Genomic DNA, 17,436 nt, shown 5'->3' with positions numbered 1-17,436 from the left:
GTAAAGACAGATGACATTGACATAAAACGACAAGTAAATTGATACATCAAGAATAGCAACCACATGTATCCACAATCCACCGAAAATACACATTTCCGCCTTTAATAGATTTGTTATTTTTTATTTTATGCCGCTTGTCATTAAAGGGGCGACCTTTAAATGCTACGCAAAGTACTAACAAATTCCTTTACCTTTCTAAAAAAAAAATCTCCCAAAACACGTAAGTATTATTCTACCCTGTTTAATTTGCAGGTTCTTTTAATAATTATTTACTGAACCAACTTAAATAAAATAAAAAAACAATTATTCAAATAACATTATCAAAATAATAATTTTCCCTTAGATTACTCAACCATGTCTTTCCGAAATAATGTTTCTAAACCTTCTGGTTCTAAAATGATTAATATCCAAGCTGAAAAGATTGTATGGATGGACTTGGAAGTAAGTAAAGGTGTGTTTATGCAGCAAGTGGGGAAAAATCAAAGAACAAATAGGTAATCATTTGTTTTGGGAAGAAATTATAAATTGGACAACTTTCATCTTATTTCTTATTATTTTATGTCATTTTTCCATATAAACTATTAGACATATTTAAACTTCATTTCCTATTTTATTTTTTCTTCCAATTTTATTTAAACACATAAATCCTTTATAGATGACTGGACTTAATGTAGATAAGGATAAGATTATGGAAATTGCATGTCTGATCACAGATTCAAATCTGAATATTATCGCTGAAAGTCAAGACATAATAATTAATCATTCTGAAAAAACATTAAATGAGATGAATGAATGGTGTAAAAATCAGCATGGAAGGGTATGTTCACATTTTTATTACTTGCTTAATTTTATTTCACAACTTTTTCTAGACAGGGTTAACTCAAGCTTGCCTAAATTCTAAAATTTCACTTGAGAAAGCAGAGGTTACAATCCTTAACTTTTTAAAAGAACATGTGGAGGCCAAATCTTCTCCATTGGCTGGAAATAGTGTATATATGGACCGATTTTTTCTTTATAAACATATGCCCCAAGTAAATGATTATTTACATTACAGAATAGTGGATGTATCCACAATTAAAGAGTTATGCCAGAGATGGAATAAAGTTTTATATGAAAATATTCCAAAAAAGGAATTTACTCACCGTGCTTTGAATGACATAAAGGAGAGCGTTAATGAACTCAAATACTATAAGGAGCAGTTTTTTAATATATGTTGAAATCCTTAGTAAATATTTTTTAAATCAAATTAATATTAATGTCTTGATTTCTTCATAATGTTCTGTAAAAAAACTTGTATGTGTATGTGTCTTCTGAAATAAAACATGCAATTCCATACAAATAACAATTTCTTTTAATTCACTAAACAAAATGTACATCCTAAAAATTCATGTTGATACATTCAACTCTCTAAATGCTAATAGGGTGTAATTCCTGATTTATTTTAGTTCGTTATGATCTAAAGGGCTATGTATAAAAAATAAATAAAAAAAACTTAGTAATATAACCATTAATTTACCAAAAATACCTTTTACATAGAGCACGGACATTATTAATATTTGTTACATAGAGTGAACGTTTTCAAGGATAAATATATTGTAAAGGATGATTGGTTACATTTCATCTTATATGCTTATCATACCAGTTGTTAAGTCTTGTCAAATAATATTGAATTTAAAAGTTGTTTGCAGGATGACAATAATAGAAATAAAATTATAGGGCTTCTGTTTAAAATGTCTTGGTGTTTGCTGAACTAACGCAACTAAACTCATTTGTTTTTTTTTTGAAACACCAATATAAAAGAGACTTTTATATTTAACATTATTTAATGATGTCAGCAGCTTACGAAATAAATGTGACAAAATGCAACCAATCGGCCGAGTGTTCCAAATTCACCATTGTACGTTTTTTTCCAAAGGATAATGAGTTAGACAAAATAAAATTTATTATAAGAAAGATGGATGGACGTACGTGTTTGAATTGTTTTTTTTCTTGTATCTTGTGTTGATTTTTCCTTTCACTAGAACTCTGTCGCAATTTAAGCCACCTTATATCTCTTACGGATTTCGAAATCATTCTTGTGGTGAGCCTGGAATTTGGACCACCCTGTACATAAAAACGCGTATAACAAAATAGAAAAAAATTATTTTAATTGATCAGCTTATATTGATATGCACACATGGCAAGGTGAAAAACAATAGCTTTTCTAAAGCTTTTTACACACCACTTTCTATAAACGTTTCACACTAATTTAGCATAACTTGATAAAGTTATACTTGTAGGTGTTTCCTGACATTCCTAATAAAGCAAGCAAATACGACTTAATTTAATATCATATTAATATAATACAGCAACTGTTATATACACTATATAGTGATATCTACTTATGGAATAACATTGATTTTGTACATAACATGATTAGTTTAAACAAAAAATTAAATTTGTATAAAAATACGTTCCGTTAGCACGAAATAGAAAGTCCCCCAAAAACAAGGTGTCACATTGTCTTACATTTTTTTTTTCAATGTTAGGGTGTTTCTCTTGAACAAGATTACATTTTATCCGACAAATACAAATGCAGGCCAACTTCTGATACAGAATACAAGCAAACCGTTATTCGCCTGAACATACATACATAAATATCTAATCGACTTTTTTCGCCCTGTATCTGGAGGATTTCGAACTAGAGAATAAAATATGGCTATAAACTAATTAGTTTCTTAAATAGCGAGGAAATTGACCGATTTCACTGCCCTATAAGATGTTTACTTTAAAATGGAGATTAATTAATAAAACATTGAACCATTGGGATATGTTATAATGTAAGAAAGGCAATGTGTTTAAACTTTTAGAATGAGCTATTCCTCGCCAACACTACTTCAGTCATCAAAATTTGAATTTGATATTATGATTTCGAACCAAAATAAAAAAATTTTACACGGAAATTAAATTATTGATAATTGCACGTCTAAAGCACCCTCATTTTCTAACTTTTTTTCGCTTTGCTCGGACTCATAATAAAATTTGGCATTACTGTTTTCAAATGTGAGTATACCATTAAATTTAGCAACTTATTTTTCATTTAACCAATCTTTTAACTCTAATGGTTTAGGAAGTAGCAACAGTGAACCATGGCAATTGAACTACCATGTAGAGGTCATAAAACCGCTACAGTAAGCAGAAGTTTTTTTTTCAATGGCACAGTATATCTCTATATGTATTAGTACAGTTAATTCTTTACTAATAATAAGCAGATACCTATTATTCTTTTTCGTAAACAACAGTAAAATCTATATATTTCAAAAATAGAAATGTAATATTTTATTAATTACTTCCCCATTTGATACATTTTAGCATATCTTTATAAACTTCGAAATTGTATAAAAACAAAAGTAAAGAAATTAATAACGGGTAACGTTTTAAATACCTACATATACATCAACAATTCCCGCAGCGTGGGTTTATTAACGTGGTATACACAACACGTCGAAGCTTGTAACTGAATTAAGAGCTGGAATATTACACACGATACAAAACAAATCCATCATGCGAAGACTTTGTCCCAGAATATTGAATTCAAATTACATATCACAAACTTACTGGCTCAATACGAAGTTTTCTGACAAAAGACCATGCTCACCTTGCCAAAACTCTCTCTTTTCGGTACATCAAAAACCGATAATTTGATCAACAATTCTCAAATGCGTTTCGGGAACATTCAATAATACTAATTGACTAGGCTTTAGTTAGGTTGGCTGAGGTGCTTGCGCTCTCAACGCTTTGTCTCTGAATCGGCGTCTAGCCAACTCGGACATCGCCACTGGACCTAGGTGGGCGACCTCTGGAGATGTGGCGATTGCCCTGAAAATTAATAATTTCTAATATGGTTATTTGGGAAGTATCACTTACTCAAAATTTTAGTAATTTAACAATACACCAAATATATTTTTTAATTCTGTTTTCCAATTATTGATTAAAACAAATAAACTTACCTAAAAGTAGCTTCTACAGTTTCCTTCAAATGCGGAACAGCTACGTGAGCGTTATTTTCTACTGATGTATTCAGAGGTTTTAATTGATTTGAGCTCTAAAACAAAAAAAAACAATAGATTCTGGCCGCTCATTATACAGGATGTTCATTATATGAGCCACAACGTTGGGATATTGGTGATCTTAAGAGACCCAAGGTCGGCGAAATAAGGGCAAAGTTGCACGATTTAAATTCGTTCGTCAAAAGTTTTCTCCACTTTTATTCCCAACTTAGTAAAGTAGAAGAAAACTAGCAATACAGTTAAAAAATATTCAGAAGAGGCCCTTGAGACGGTTTCGGTTAAATCTGTTTGTGATGCTTGAGATCCTAATGCTGTGGCTTGCAAAACAAACACCCTTTCTCATTTAACATCGTTTCTTCACCCTTTGAGCATAATATTCCTCAACTTGAGCATTCAACCACGGATGTTGTACTAATTGAGAAGCCGTAGGCCGTCTGTCTGGAGCAATATGTAACATTTGGGATACTAACGTTCTAGCTTCGTCAGATAATAACTTCCACCGGTCATTCTAAAATACATAGATGCATCGAAAAATTACAGAAAGGTATACAAAAAACCTACTGAGTCTAATTTTCCGGAATATATTCTCTTAAGGATCACTTGAGGACTATCGCCGGGAGCTATGCTAAAGGGCGACCATCCGCATAACATTATATAAAATATCACACCTAGGGACCAAATATCACAAGCGGCGTCGTATCCTATAAAAATTTATTCACAAGTCAAACATTTTTAACTTAATGCACCTTTTATTATGTTTTTTTACCTTGGCGTTTCAGTACTTCGGGAGCAACAAAATTTTTAGTATAACAAGGAGTCATCAACATTCCATTATCAGCTCTAAGCTAAAAGATTCATATTTGGCAAATAGTGTAAATAACATTCTGTTAAGATCGTTTGACAAATACTTTTTTTTTCAGAAAATCCACTCAAAATACATATAAAAATAGCTAGGGGATTGTATAAAAATAGATGTTTTGCATGCTGCAATTTTTTCAGTTATTTATATATGTCAACTATTAGTTATCAAATTTTGAAGTAAAAATTAGCATTATGTTGTTAATTTGACCAACGTTTGTACATCGTTGAATATTTTCTTGTAAAGAAAAACAATTATTTAAGAAACCGTCTTTAAACATCTTTACCTGTTTTGCAAATCCCATATCAGCAATTTTAACACTATCTGGAGCATCACTGTTAGCCAACAGAATATTAGCGGGTTTTAAATCCCTATGCAGTACTCCGTTTTCGTGTAAGTACGCCACTGCTGTGGCTAAGGTTTTTAATATTACAGCCGATTCACGTTCGCTTAACCTTCCCTGCAATTAACGTTAATGTTTTTCAACTAACTAAACATAAAACAGACTAAGCACCTTTTTAATTAAATAATCCAACAAATTGCCTCCTTTCAGCAATTGCAAAACCAGATACACTTTCGTCGATTCTTCATAAACAGTCTTTAATGTCACCACCCCTGGATGATTGCCGTATCTATGTAATATTTCTACTTCTTCCCGGCAATCGCAAAGTGATTTATCAATTATCTGCATAACAGGCATACTGAGTGTGAACTCTTATCTGCAGGATTATTCCAATTCGTTGTCCAATATTAGATATTGAGTTGGTAAAATTAGAACAAAATTAGGCTTGTAAATTTAGGAAATTCCAACAATTTTCTAGATTTTCAAAAATAGTTTTGTGTTGCGTCAAAATCCACAAATTAACCCTAATTTGACATAGATTTCTCTTGCGGTTTTCAAGATTTTAATAATGAGCAACAAATTTGAATAACCCTGTTTATCAATTTGTACCTTAATCGCAAACTTTTGGCCCGTGGCTTTGTGCTCTCCCAATTTGCAGACACTATAACTACCAGCTCCCAAAAAATCGGTAAGTATGTAGTCTTCAAAGAAATTGCCATAATTAGTTCCAAATGATTTCATAGGGGTTTCCATTGACTTTTTATAAAGAGTTCCGTTTTCTAATAGACAAGGAGCTACATAACTAAATCTGAAATTTAGACTAATAGGAAACACCTTGTGAATATCATACGTTCGCTAACCCCCTAAATAACTCGTATGTTTCAGCACCTAGAGGAAGTCCAGGAGAATCTTTTGGGGTTTTACACGTATATTCTGCATCAAAGTACGCATCTTCGGGCCCGCAAACTGCGGGTTGAAAAGGAGGTTTAATTTTTTTGGCAAGAAGTGCTTCAAAATCTATAGTAGCAAAGAATTCGTGGCGTTTTAGGCCTTCGACTCCACTTGCACCTGCTCCCAATCTGGAATAAATTTTTACTTAAAACTGTGTAACACTCACAGTTTGAGCACTACCGATTTGCAGGATTCCTTTTAAAGAGAGCTCTAAGTAAACTTTGGGCTTCTGGACTAAGATTGGAAGGCATAGAAAGTTTGGCTTTTAGGATTTGGGTAAGAGTCTGCTTCCTATCTTGACCTTGGAAAGGCAGACCACCTGTCAACATCTCATACATTAACACCCCAAACGACCACCAATCTGCTGCATATGAATGTCCATTGCGATTTACTATTTCAGGGGCCATATACTCAACCTAATAAAATTGTAATATAAGTTTAAATTTGCTACATTCAAATGAACTTACAGTTCCACAAAAACTATAAGTTACTCCCTCTGCAAGAGGGAGTTTGCAAAGACCAAAATCTGTGAGAGCAATATGTCCATCAACATCCAAAAGAATGTTTTCTGGTTTAAGGTCTCTGTAAATAATTCCCACTGTATGTAGATGGTTCAAAGCTAATGCTAATTCAGCCAAATAAAACTTTGCATCTTCTTCAGTAAACATAACCTGGACCCAAAAACCGGTTATTTGCAAGCAATTTTCAAAACAAATCAGCCTCACCTCCTTGCTTAAACGAGTAAATAAATCTCCCCCTCTCAAAAAATCTAGAATTAGATACAATTTTCCTTCTGTTTGAAAAGCATAATGAACTTTGACAATAAAGGGATGCTCAACATCTACTAAAATATTTCTTTCCATTCTGGTACGATGTCGGTCTTTTACCTATTGCAACAAGCTGTTAAAAGTAATGTCAGGGTGAGACAACTTTAGATTACAGTACCTTGAGGGTGGCTTTCTTCAATACTTTCATAGCATACAGTGTACCCGCGTCTTTACCCACAATTTTACGTACCAAAAAAACTTTTCCAAAGGAACCCTGTCCAAGGACTTTAAGAAGGATGAATTGAGATGGGGTTGCTCTTTCATGGCCATCTCGAACAACCTGAATGCAAAAGGGAAACTAATCTAGTAAGAGAATGCATAAATAATTTTGTGAAAAACCAGGATTTTGTTTTGGTCCCTCTTCCCTTACTATTTCTTTACCATAACTATTATAAAACTGTGGTTAAAATATTATAATTCAACCTTCTGAGGAGATAATTAAAGGAATTTATAGAAATTTTAACTTGTAAAACTTTTAATACTTAATACTTACCTCATCCACTTCAATTTCATGTTCCTTCTCACTTGAATCACCTAGACCATCTTCACCCCCTCCAGCTTCATCTGTGTCTCCAGACTGTGACTAATAAAAGTTAGCATATTTATTATTAATTATTGCTAAAAAAGGTTTATTGCTAGTTCGTTAGAATATTCAGGGCAATTCATTAATAATCTGTCGATTTTAAGACGCTTTTTATAGCTTTATCTGTTTTATTTACATTCAACTTCTTTTCCTATCTATCTGTCACAATCAACTGATATCAATAGAATGGCTGCAAGGCAAATATAATTGCTAATATCCATCTTGTAATTATTTGTGGAAATTAGGATAGAAAACTAGTTAAGAAGTGTTAAAAACTCTGCAGTTTACATGGCATGCCCTTTTTTTGCTATAAGAGATATTTAACTTGAGGCATTAATTAAAAAATGTTTTCAAAATCTTCCTTATGTGTTTCAAAATTACAATAATTTAGTAGATTGGCATAGGCATCCACCCTCCTACTTTTACCACTTTTATTTAGGGTCCTTCATAAGTCTTTGCTAAGAAAATATTTATTGGATAATATGACTCATAGATATTCCTGGAAACCTTATTTATTATTTCAATACAAGCTACAGGTGTTTCAATAGTAAAAGAAATAAATATTGCAAGGAAAACATGAGCAACAGTTTGTATGGGAAAATTAACATTTCTGTCAATTAATCTATGGAAAAAGTACATAATTGAGCAAAATACTATGGAATATATTATAGTTTTCAAAAAGGTGGAGTTGTACAAGTAACTCAAGTAAAAAACAATACAAACATAAGGCCCATGATTTACGCTATGGCTCTGCCCTTACCTCGGTTTCGTTATGTTGAATTTGCCACAATTCTCCGTTATTTGCAAGCGGCATTTTTATGAACACATTAAACTTAAAGAGCGTTTAGTTTTAATTTATAAATCTATTAATTTTCTTTATTAACTTTCTGTCAACAAATAGAGACGCAATGAAAAAAAAATGAGAAAAATTTCAATATTGACGTTAGTTTGACAGTGACAGTGATAATGATTAGTTTGAAGTTAATAGACGTGGCCTGCCAACACTTCAAGTCTTCAAAAACATCCATAAGACGCTATTTTCTTTATATTTTGGCACCTTGAATCACTATAATTCTTGATTTTAGAAAGTAATGAACCACGTCCATTCAACATATCTGACTTGCTCTGAGCGCTTTATATGAAAATATTAATATTCATAAAAAATTAATCGATGCTCACTGCCGTGTTGAACCACTGGATCCGGTGTGCGTGCGCATTCAATCGAGTCATTTCCTCCAAACCTTAGTTTCAAGTTGTTAATCGTGGGATTCTTTCTGTAATAAATCGTAAGCGAGTCGTTTCCTGTACAAAAATATGGAAATTCAAGTGAAAATGTTGTTAAATGTTAAGTTTAGCCATTAATGGTAATGGTAGTCTGCTACCATGTCCACTTCCCTTGAACATAGCAATTCTGGTAAGAATTTTTGAACGTTTTTTATTTACAATTATGTGAGGGTTAATTAACATTGTTGCATATTTGTTATAAGGAAAAGTAAGTAGAGTTATGCAAAATTCGGTTAAGTTTATGGGTTATAGAATTTATAGGCCTTATCTTTATTGCAGCCATGTAACTCTGTTTAGATGTGAACTGGAATTAAAACATAAACGTTGTTGCCATATGTCGGAAATTCTCCTATAATTCATGTAAAATGTTATTTTTTGTTTTTTATTAGTTGTTAAAATTTAAAATGTAATCTCCCCAATGTTGTAAATTCATTGGTTGCTAATATTGATAACATTTCATTTCAATAGAATTATCAAGCATTATTGAATCCAAACATGTACTCTTTCCTGTACAAATGCCATAAAGGCAACATTACTAACTTGCTGTGAATTTTAAAATCAAGCCAGATTCCATAGAAACCAAGAATCTCATTAATATCTAGAACTTATTCCGACATTTATTTAAATAAATTAATCTAATTGAAGTGTCAACTCCTTAACAATTTGGGCCTAAGAAAAGTCAAGCTACTCTTTATCCATTAGCAATAGATTTAATATACCTATCTATCTATAACATTTAAGTACCTTTATATATTTATTTTAAGATTTTATTTTATAATTGTTTTTAATCTATGTATTATTAATAATTATCACTGTATAATAGATTTAGTAGAAGATGCATAAGCATTGCAGATGTCATCTAAAATACATTTGAAAACTGTTATCTGTAGTGAAGTGTATTACCCTATGTGTGTGCAACAAATATTAACTTGCAGATTGTAAATTGATTATTCTAAAAATGCAGCATGCAAAATTGTTTAAAATTGAGAAAGATTTAACCTGATAGGAAGTTTTTGCACATTACTGAATTGAAATAAGATTTTCCACAAAAACCTGACTTCATGACTCCTTTTTTTTTAGTTTCTTCCCCTTCAGGGAACAACTACATGTTTCTACATGTCTACTGAAGTTAATATATAGAAACATGTGTCATCAGATTGCCTAATATCCCCTCTCTATTTGCACTTAAATGCTGAATTAGTTTTGTGCATTTGCAACTATTTCTTTGTACATATATATATATATATATATATATATATATATATATCTGCATAAAACGTTTTATAAGGTGTGGATATATTGAAAAATGGGAATAATAATTTATTTGCAGGTTCGCCATGGCGCAAGCGAGTCCACGAAGATCTGATGTTAGATCTAAAAGACTTTAAAAAACCCAGGTTCAACAACTATCGCCTTGAGAGTGAGAGTTCCAAGACCTCAGAGGAAGATACAGAGAGCGTGTGCAGCTTACAAGCAAAGGACACTGGTAAGATTTATAAATAACATTCTTCCCCTGATTCTTTTCACTAATCCTTAAAAATGTTAGATTTTGTAAAAGACACCTCTGATACAGAGTCAAAGTCATCTAGCAACTCAGGTGATGAATATGAGGTGGAAGTGGAGTATGACGTTGATAGTTTATCAGAAAACGATGACATTGAGATATCAACCACTGACTCTGAGGTAGTAAAGGTAACTTTTCCTATTTTTAAATGTTTTTATTTTGAAATTAAATAATTTCAGAGAATGATGCTGGCTGCAGCAGCTGCAGCTATTTGCGATAGGTCATTGGAAGCGTGGATAACAGATGCCGAAGACTCTGACAGTACATCACTGGAGGAACCTTCTGTTGAGAGATCAGGCTTTTCAACTTGTGTACAGTGCAAGGGTGAAAATCTGAACCCTCTATACAGATACTGTGAAAAATGTTTTCAGGTACTTATTGAAGAGATTTGTAGTAGATCTGCAAGGTATTTGTGGGTTTTGTTTGTTGGTAATTTTTTTTTGTATTTTACATTTAGTTGAACCAATGTGGTATATTGTTAAATTATTAGTCTTTAGGGTTATGTATCCTATAGTTACTGATTTAATTATGATTAAGTTTACTTCAAATAATATATGTGAAGCCTTCAATGCTTGTTTAGTGCAATCTTCAAGCTTGCTTGCAGATGCCTATTCAACACAATCCACAAATAATGAATGCAGACCTACTATATAATTGGAGTTAAGTTAGTATTGAGGTTAGCAATTGGATCTAATAAGTGTTTAGGATTTAAATAATGTGTTCAGTGTGGACTAAATTTTAAAAAAGAAGGAACTAAAGTGTTTTAAGCATGTCATGTTACATAATTTTAAAGGACTTCTCTGCAGATTTTTTAAAGGGAGTTACCCACTCCTCTTTTTATGTTCCAGCTTATCAGGTAATAATTTCTTTTATTATTTTTTTCTTATTGTTTGTCAGGAAAATTGGTAAGCTTTTCCTTTTTTTATCTTTTTTTTCCATTTAAAATGTACCCAACCCCCCAACTTTACAATATTCAGAAGCTTTGATGAAAAATGAAACTATTTTTTCAGTTTTTTTAGGTACATAATTGAAGTATAAGGGCTATTTGTAAGTAAATTATTAATATACATTTCTGCTGACATAATTTAGTAGATGATTAAAATTCCCTTTTTGTATTTATTAAATAGTGTCTGAGTTTTTTGTTTAATAGGATGCCTAGAGTGCCCTGATTACCTTGCTTCTTTGAAGATCGTAAAGTAGAAAGTCTATGAAAGTGGAAAAGGTTTGCATTTGAAAACTCTTTTGAAGAAGTGCTACCTACTTAATGAAGGTAGGTATAAGAAAACAAAAAAGGTTTGTGATAAATTTGAGATTGTTTAATTTGTTTTTAATTTCATTTTTTCCCGTAGTATGAGCAACTATTTTTTGTTTTCTGCTAAAGGTAAGTTTTATTTAAGGACATAGTGATAAATTTACGGGAACGTTCATAAAACAATTTTTCAGCTTTCTTAGTTCTTGCAGAAGCAATATTATGATTTGGAAAGATTTTATGTGCTGAAATATTTGTTTGGTAATTTCTCGCTTTAATATACAAAATTTTTTAATGAGAATATCCATTTTACTTATTTTAATTTACGGTTAAGAGTAACCATATGTCGAAATGTATCTGTGAATTGCAAAGAAGTTCAGATATCTGTCCTTCCTTTAACTCTTAGTTAAGTAGTAACTTCAGTTTAAAAAACTTAAATGCCAGTTAATTGATCTTGTAACTGTTACCCCTTAACCGGATATTGTAGATAGTAAATATAACGCACCTCAATGTTCTGCTAAAACTGCAAGTAAAAAAGTGTATCTGTTAATTGCACAGCTGATATAATAATCATTCAAGCATTGGTGGAGCTTTAACTTCATCTGTTAGCTAATTGTAATCTAAAAGCAAGTAGTGTTCAACAACGTCGGTTGCTCCTAGATTTACAGATACGAGGCAGAATTTGAATAATTACAAATTTCTGCCTTTTCTTTCAATAGATATTTAAAATGTCGGTAGCGGTTCTTGACAAACGAAATCGATAAATAGCATATTACATAACAAGAAAAGAAAGTCGGTCTTATTGGCAAATGCGCCAATCACACGAGTGTATTTTGTAGGTGACACGTTAAGGAATTGGTCGGCGCTTTGCACGTTATAATTTCCTAGCGTCCAGTTAAAAGGTATTGCAAATTTTCTAATACCTTTTCAGCGCGTGTTACGAATATTATCGTAAATGGTCATATGGAAAAAAAAATTGGGTATTACAGTCATTTTATGGTTTATTTGAGATTTCAATGAAAAAATGCGGTGAGTTTTGTACGTTGAAGTCGAGAATGTCATAACCGTCGAAATTAATGAGAATCCTTGGCTTAATGTGAGATGACGTTTTCCGCAACCTAATCTGTAAATCCAGGTTATTGATCATAATTATGCAATGTAGTCCTTGGCTTGTAACTGTTACCATTCACAAAATCAACCCATGTTGATCATTATTTTTTTAAACAAACACGCTGTATATAGGAATAAATATACGGCGGTTTGGCTTATAATATGGTTACGGTTACGGAGAAGAATTAGGTGTCGCACCATAATACTAACATTAGAGACAACAAAAGTATTGAAATGTTAAAGGAGTAATCTAGGCATTCTATTACAAAACGAAATCGAGACACGCTAAATTCGGTGGTTGGCACTTTTTGATGTTAGATTTGATAATTATTTGTCAAATAGACATTTTGGTTCCTAATAGAGAAGCTGTTAAATGCATATGTATCAAGGAAATATTAAATTGCTGAGAAATATATGAGATTCAATATATTTCGTCCTACATTATTAACAAGTGTGAGGGCCATGTGCAATTTAATGCTGAGAAGTTAGCGTTTCATAGGTTTAATAATATTGTGTTGTTATTTAATTCCTATGTTTTCATTTTGAAGTAAAAACCAAAAGGAAAATTTAACATAAAATCTTTAGACAATTTTTATTACAGAAAAACTAAATTGATCGGGACACTATTTAATTTATTGTTATGAAGTGAATACAACTATATACAAATTTCTGGTCATATGATAAATAAATCTAATTAAAATAAATCTAATTTTTTTTCTTCTCATTTTTTAACAGAATTGCAGGCAGTGCAACAAAGAAAAGAAGTACCAAGGTTTTACTTTGTGCCAGTATTGTTTCAAGGTGGGTGATAAAAAATTCATATTGTTCACCCACCACATTGCAATGTGTCTGCGTTAATGTCATCAGCGCAGTCAGTACAACAAAACGTTTTGACGCTTTTCATACAATGTTAATAGAGGCACAATGATTGGAATTGACTAAATGAGTTAAATGTGCTTTTGCCGTCAGGATCGGAAAAAATATTTCCCACCAAGGCCCCGCAGAAGACGGCGGAAGAAGCCAGAAACTTCCGAGCTGTCTCAGGAATCCGTTAAACTGGACATGCTGAAATACTGTTTAAGTGGACTCTCCCAAGATTCTGGCGTCAGTTCGAATCAGGATTGTCCATCTTTAGGATTGGATCGGATCGTCATTCCAGATCATTTGCAATTGCCAGGTACCACATTCTTACTTGCAGGTTGGCGACGATTTGAGTACACGACAAGTTTCTCTCCTCAGGTACGTCAAAAACCGAAGATAATACCCCAACTATATCAATTCCCTTGGAAAACAAGACCGCATCCTTTAAAACTGATTTGGCCTTAAAACGTAAACGGCAAAGCTCTGAAAGCAGCCTCTCGGACTTAGATACTATTAAAAAACCAAAACGTGAACAACACACTTCCGATTTGGGCTCTGAAATTAGCTCTACTTCATCTTTCACTTCAGCTATGTTAAATATCGGGGGGGACACTGGGGAAACTAAAGGTGTTGGTTCAAATAAACCGTCACCCACCCCTTCGCTAATCGGAAATTCGGAAGGTTCCGTTTCGGAAAGATCGGAAAGTGAGTTGTGCATTTTTTGCAATAGCGCGCCGAAAAACAGCATATTCTTACACACTAATATCGCGCATCGCTGTTGCTGTTATCCTTGTGCGAAAAAGACGTTGAAATCGACTAAAAGGTGTCCGATCTGCAATTTGTCGGTCAATAAAGTGGTTAGAATATTTACGTCTTAAGTGGAAATTATTTTTCCCAGGGTTGGCCAATTTTGGTCAGGGAATGCAAGTGGCTAAAATGGTCAAAACTAAAATACACCACCAATGCAATAATTAAAATGTTAAAATAATTTCAATAAGTTGCGATATTAATGGGGCAACTGACAATTGCGGGCATAAATATTAAAACTAATACGTAATATACCTATCGGGATATCTATTTGTATGTACGCGGCCTTTGAAAGTTTATTCAAATTACTCATACATTTATATTTTTAAAATTCGATTTTCTAAACTGACGTTGAACTTAAGAGAAAAAAAAGAGCAAAAATCGATTATTATATAAAGGAAATATGCGTTTATCCAGTTTCACACATTGGTTATTACAATTTAATCAGTTTTACCAAAGCTTCTGTAAAAGTACAGAAAAGTAACCATTCACATAGCCCTATTTTTCTCGTCTTAATTTGTGGATTAAATTACAAATTGCATTTAATTCTTCTTTATTTTTAATCAATGTGATAATCAGTCGTCTCGTGTTATATAACGAACTTCATAGGAATTCATTGTCTAACACGAGGAATGACAATTTTTTTTTTTACTTGTGTCCCGTTATTTGCTTTGTCTATGTTACAGAACTTTCCCTTGTGCAAAAACTCGTGAAAAAACTGTTAATTTATATTAAGTTCTTCCAAAGAACATTTTCACAAATTTCTGTATAAATTTGTGAACTTTTTTCTCTCGTAAAACGGTATTCTTGTTTGCAAAACAGCTTACCAAAACTTAACAATTAGGAAAGCACAAAATAAAAAGATATATGTCACTTCGTTATAACTTGATAATGTTATATATCACAGGGGCTTCGCTAGTAAAATAAATACCTAGGTGTACAGAATAAATTTTTAACTTATAAAGAGATTTTAATAGGCTAATAATAATTAGCCCTGCAAAAATTTAAGAGCTTTAGTTTTTAAAACGAATATTCATATTGCTGACAAATATGTAGTTTTTTATGCTCATTGTGTTTTCTCCTCTTAAATTTTTGAAGTGGTTATTCGAGTGTTTATAAAAATTCAGCAAAATGTTCCAGTATGTTTTCTATGATATGTATATTATTCCTGTTTGATCACATGAGCGGCTATTTTCTCAAATAGAAAATATGTGTGACATGTTTGGCAAGCTGTGTTGTCATTTTTTTCATGTGGCAGTAACAGATTTGGACATTCGGATACTGAATGTCAGAATACTTTTTTATGATGTTTCATAAAAAAAATCATTCTGTATTATTCTCTTTCCGGTGTTTGTATAATAAAATTCAGGATGGAAAAATATATGGAATTTCTTTTGATTTTGTATATTTTTTTCCCGCTTCATTCAATTTCAAGAAGCAGTCGTAAGCAATGACCGCAGTGAGGTATATTTATTTTCTACTGCAGCACGTTTTTCTTCTAATTCGTAAAGCCTACGTAAAAGTAATGTAGCTATTTATATGGTGTTAATTATAATGAGGCACGTAAAAAATAAATAAATTTAGAATATAGCTAACTCTTTAGTAGCTACGCCGTTAGATATACCAGTTGATTATGATAATTTACAAGGTGTTACACTTTTTAAGATCATGCTCCCTTTTCCACACGATCTTTTAGAGACGCGCCACCGATCGTTAAAATTATGCAACTTAATTTCGGGATACCCTGTATGGTACACAGACGCGTTCGGCGGCCATATAGTCGCATTTTTTGGATAAGCGAATTCGCCGTTAAAAAAGCTAGAACGATCCAATATCGGCCGTACCATTAAATGGCAACTTTTTTAATTTAAAAGGTTCTTTGACACGGTCTATTTTCAAAAAATGCACAACTGCCATGTTACCAATTTTATAAGAAACCAATAAAGACGTGAGAATTTTAAGGGGTGCACCCTGTATATTTTAAGATTTGTCTTGAAGATTAGAATATTTTAACGGACTCTCTGTAGCTCATACTATGAGCATTGAAACTTTCTTTCCAGGCGAGTGAGGACTGGATGCTTGGGAAACTTCAAAGGTTCTATGAGAAATTTCTATGACAAACTACTGATTCGTGTTTTTTAAACACATTTACTTATAGAAGGTTAGCAAAAGCGGTATGCGATAGAAGAAAATAAGCAAATTGTGTTTATATCCATTTACAGTATAAACTCCACACTGTGTACTTAATAACGTGTTTCGTATTTTCTATGACTCATGTCCTCTCCCTTCCAATACACCATGTAAACCAGACATATTTAATTGGAAAGAGTTTTCGCCGCACTACTCTTAATTGCAACATTTTACTGTTAACTCGAAGTACTGTTCTATTTGAATGGTAATTTTTACTGCAAATGCAATTAGGTATGTTAAAGGGTCTCGTTCATCGGAGCATATATTTATTTTTTGAGAGGTTAATTATGTACTATACGAAGTAAATACATCGTCGGCTAATACTTTTTTAACGAGTAGCACTATAGGATTTAACGGTTCGTTAAATCAATCAAACTGGTAGTGTAATTGAATGTGAATAATAATTTTAATGAATAATTGTTTATTAATTCAGTTATTTTTAGTCACCCATATGCAATATTATTGCTAAACATTACGTTTGTAATATGTCACAACATTGTTATAAACTATAATGTCTATTAAAGGTCTGGAACAAATCTTAAGGATGTTGTGGAACTAGAAAATGTCAAGTTCGACCCATTAGGTGGGGATCTCTCCATTAAGATTGACAGTTTCACGGTATTTTTGACGTTTTTTGTTTTAACACTATGTTTGTGAAATCCGACAAAATATGTGATGGTGTCATTGATAGCCATTCATCTTATTTTTGTTCTTTCACAACCAACTGTGCTTGATTATTGTTCTTCGATTTCAATCTTG

At 32.3% G+C, this 17,436-nt stretch overlaps 3 protein-coding genes across 8 annotated transcripts; 2 read left to right on the top strand and 1 right to left on the bottom strand.

The window, feature by feature from the left end:
• The first annotated feature begins 32 nt into the window (after positions 1–32).
• LOC136339043 (oligoribonuclease) lies at positions 33–1,511 on the top strand. Of its 2 annotated transcripts, XM_066281987.1 has the most exons (5): positions 33–220; positions 344–441; positions 656–817; positions 870–989; positions 1,055–1,194. In XM_066281987.1, the coding sequence occupies exons 1-5, from the start codon at positions 160–162 to the stop codon at positions 1,076–1,078; spliced, it is 465 nt and encodes a 154-aa protein (XP_066138084.1). In that variant the 5' UTR covers positions 33–159; the 3' UTR covers positions 1,079–1,194. The 2 variants fall into 2 exon arrangements, with proteins under 2 accessions (XP_066138084.1, XP_066138083.1); XM_066281986.1 differs by having other exon boundaries at positions 870–1,511.
• Positions 1,512–2,130: 619 nt separating this feature from the next.
• Positions 2,131–8,605, bottom strand: S6kII (Ribosomal protein S6 kinase II). 2 transcript variants are annotated; one of them, XM_066281963.1, is made up of 15 exons: positions 8,373–8,605; positions 7,523–7,612; positions 7,148–7,309; positions 6,928–7,089; positions 6,670–6,873; positions 6,383–6,618; positions 6,112–6,330; positions 5,861–6,059; positions 5,423–5,593; positions 5,195–5,368; positions 4,816–4,894; positions 4,611–4,750; positions 4,411–4,557; positions 3,990–4,084; positions 2,131–3,858 (listed from the first exon to the last, which is right to left on the bottom strand). In XM_066281963.1, exons 1-15 carry the CDS (start codon positions 8,424–8,426, stop codon positions 3,744–3,746), a joined length of 2,247 nt encoding a protein of 748 aa, XP_066138060.1. In that variant the 5' UTR covers positions 8,427–8,605; the 3' UTR covers positions 2,131–3,743. The 2 variants fall into 2 exon arrangements, with proteins under 2 accessions (XP_066138060.1, XP_066138062.1); XM_066281965.1 differs by lacking the exons at positions 7,523–7,612; positions 8,373–8,605 and having other exon boundaries at positions 6,928–7,102; positions 7,148–7,270.
• A 117-nt stretch (positions 8,606–8,722) lies between these two features.
• LOC136339039 (E3 ubiquitin-protein ligase Mdm2-like) lies at positions 8,723–15,885 on the top strand. Of its 4 annotated transcripts, none has more exons than XM_066281973.1 (7): positions 8,723–9,026; positions 10,227–10,382; positions 10,443–10,579; positions 10,640–10,831; positions 13,555–13,620; positions 13,789–13,996; positions 14,059–15,885. In XM_066281973.1, exons 1-7 carry the CDS (start codon positions 8,996–8,998, stop codon positions 14,556–14,558), a joined length of 1,290 nt encoding a protein of 429 aa, XP_066138070.1. In that variant the 5' UTR covers positions 8,723–8,995; the 3' UTR covers positions 14,559–15,885. The 4 variants fall into 4 exon arrangements, with proteins under 4 accessions (XP_066138070.1, XP_066138069.1, XP_066138073.1 ...); XM_066281972.1 differs by having other exon boundaries at positions 10,443–10,588; XM_066281976.1 differs by lacking the exon at positions 13,555–13,620.
• The last annotated feature ends 1,551 nt before the right edge of the window (positions 15,886–17,436 follow it).

Source organism: Euwallacea fornicatus, chromosome 5 (genome assembly GCF_040115645.1).
Source record: "Euwallacea fornicatus isolate EFF26 chromosome 5, ASM4011564v1, whole genome shotgun sequence".
NCBI lineage: Eukaryota > Metazoa > Arthropoda > Insecta > Coleoptera > Curculionidae > Euwallacea > Euwallacea fornicatus.
This window is presented reverse-complemented; position numbering and strand designations above follow the sequence as displayed.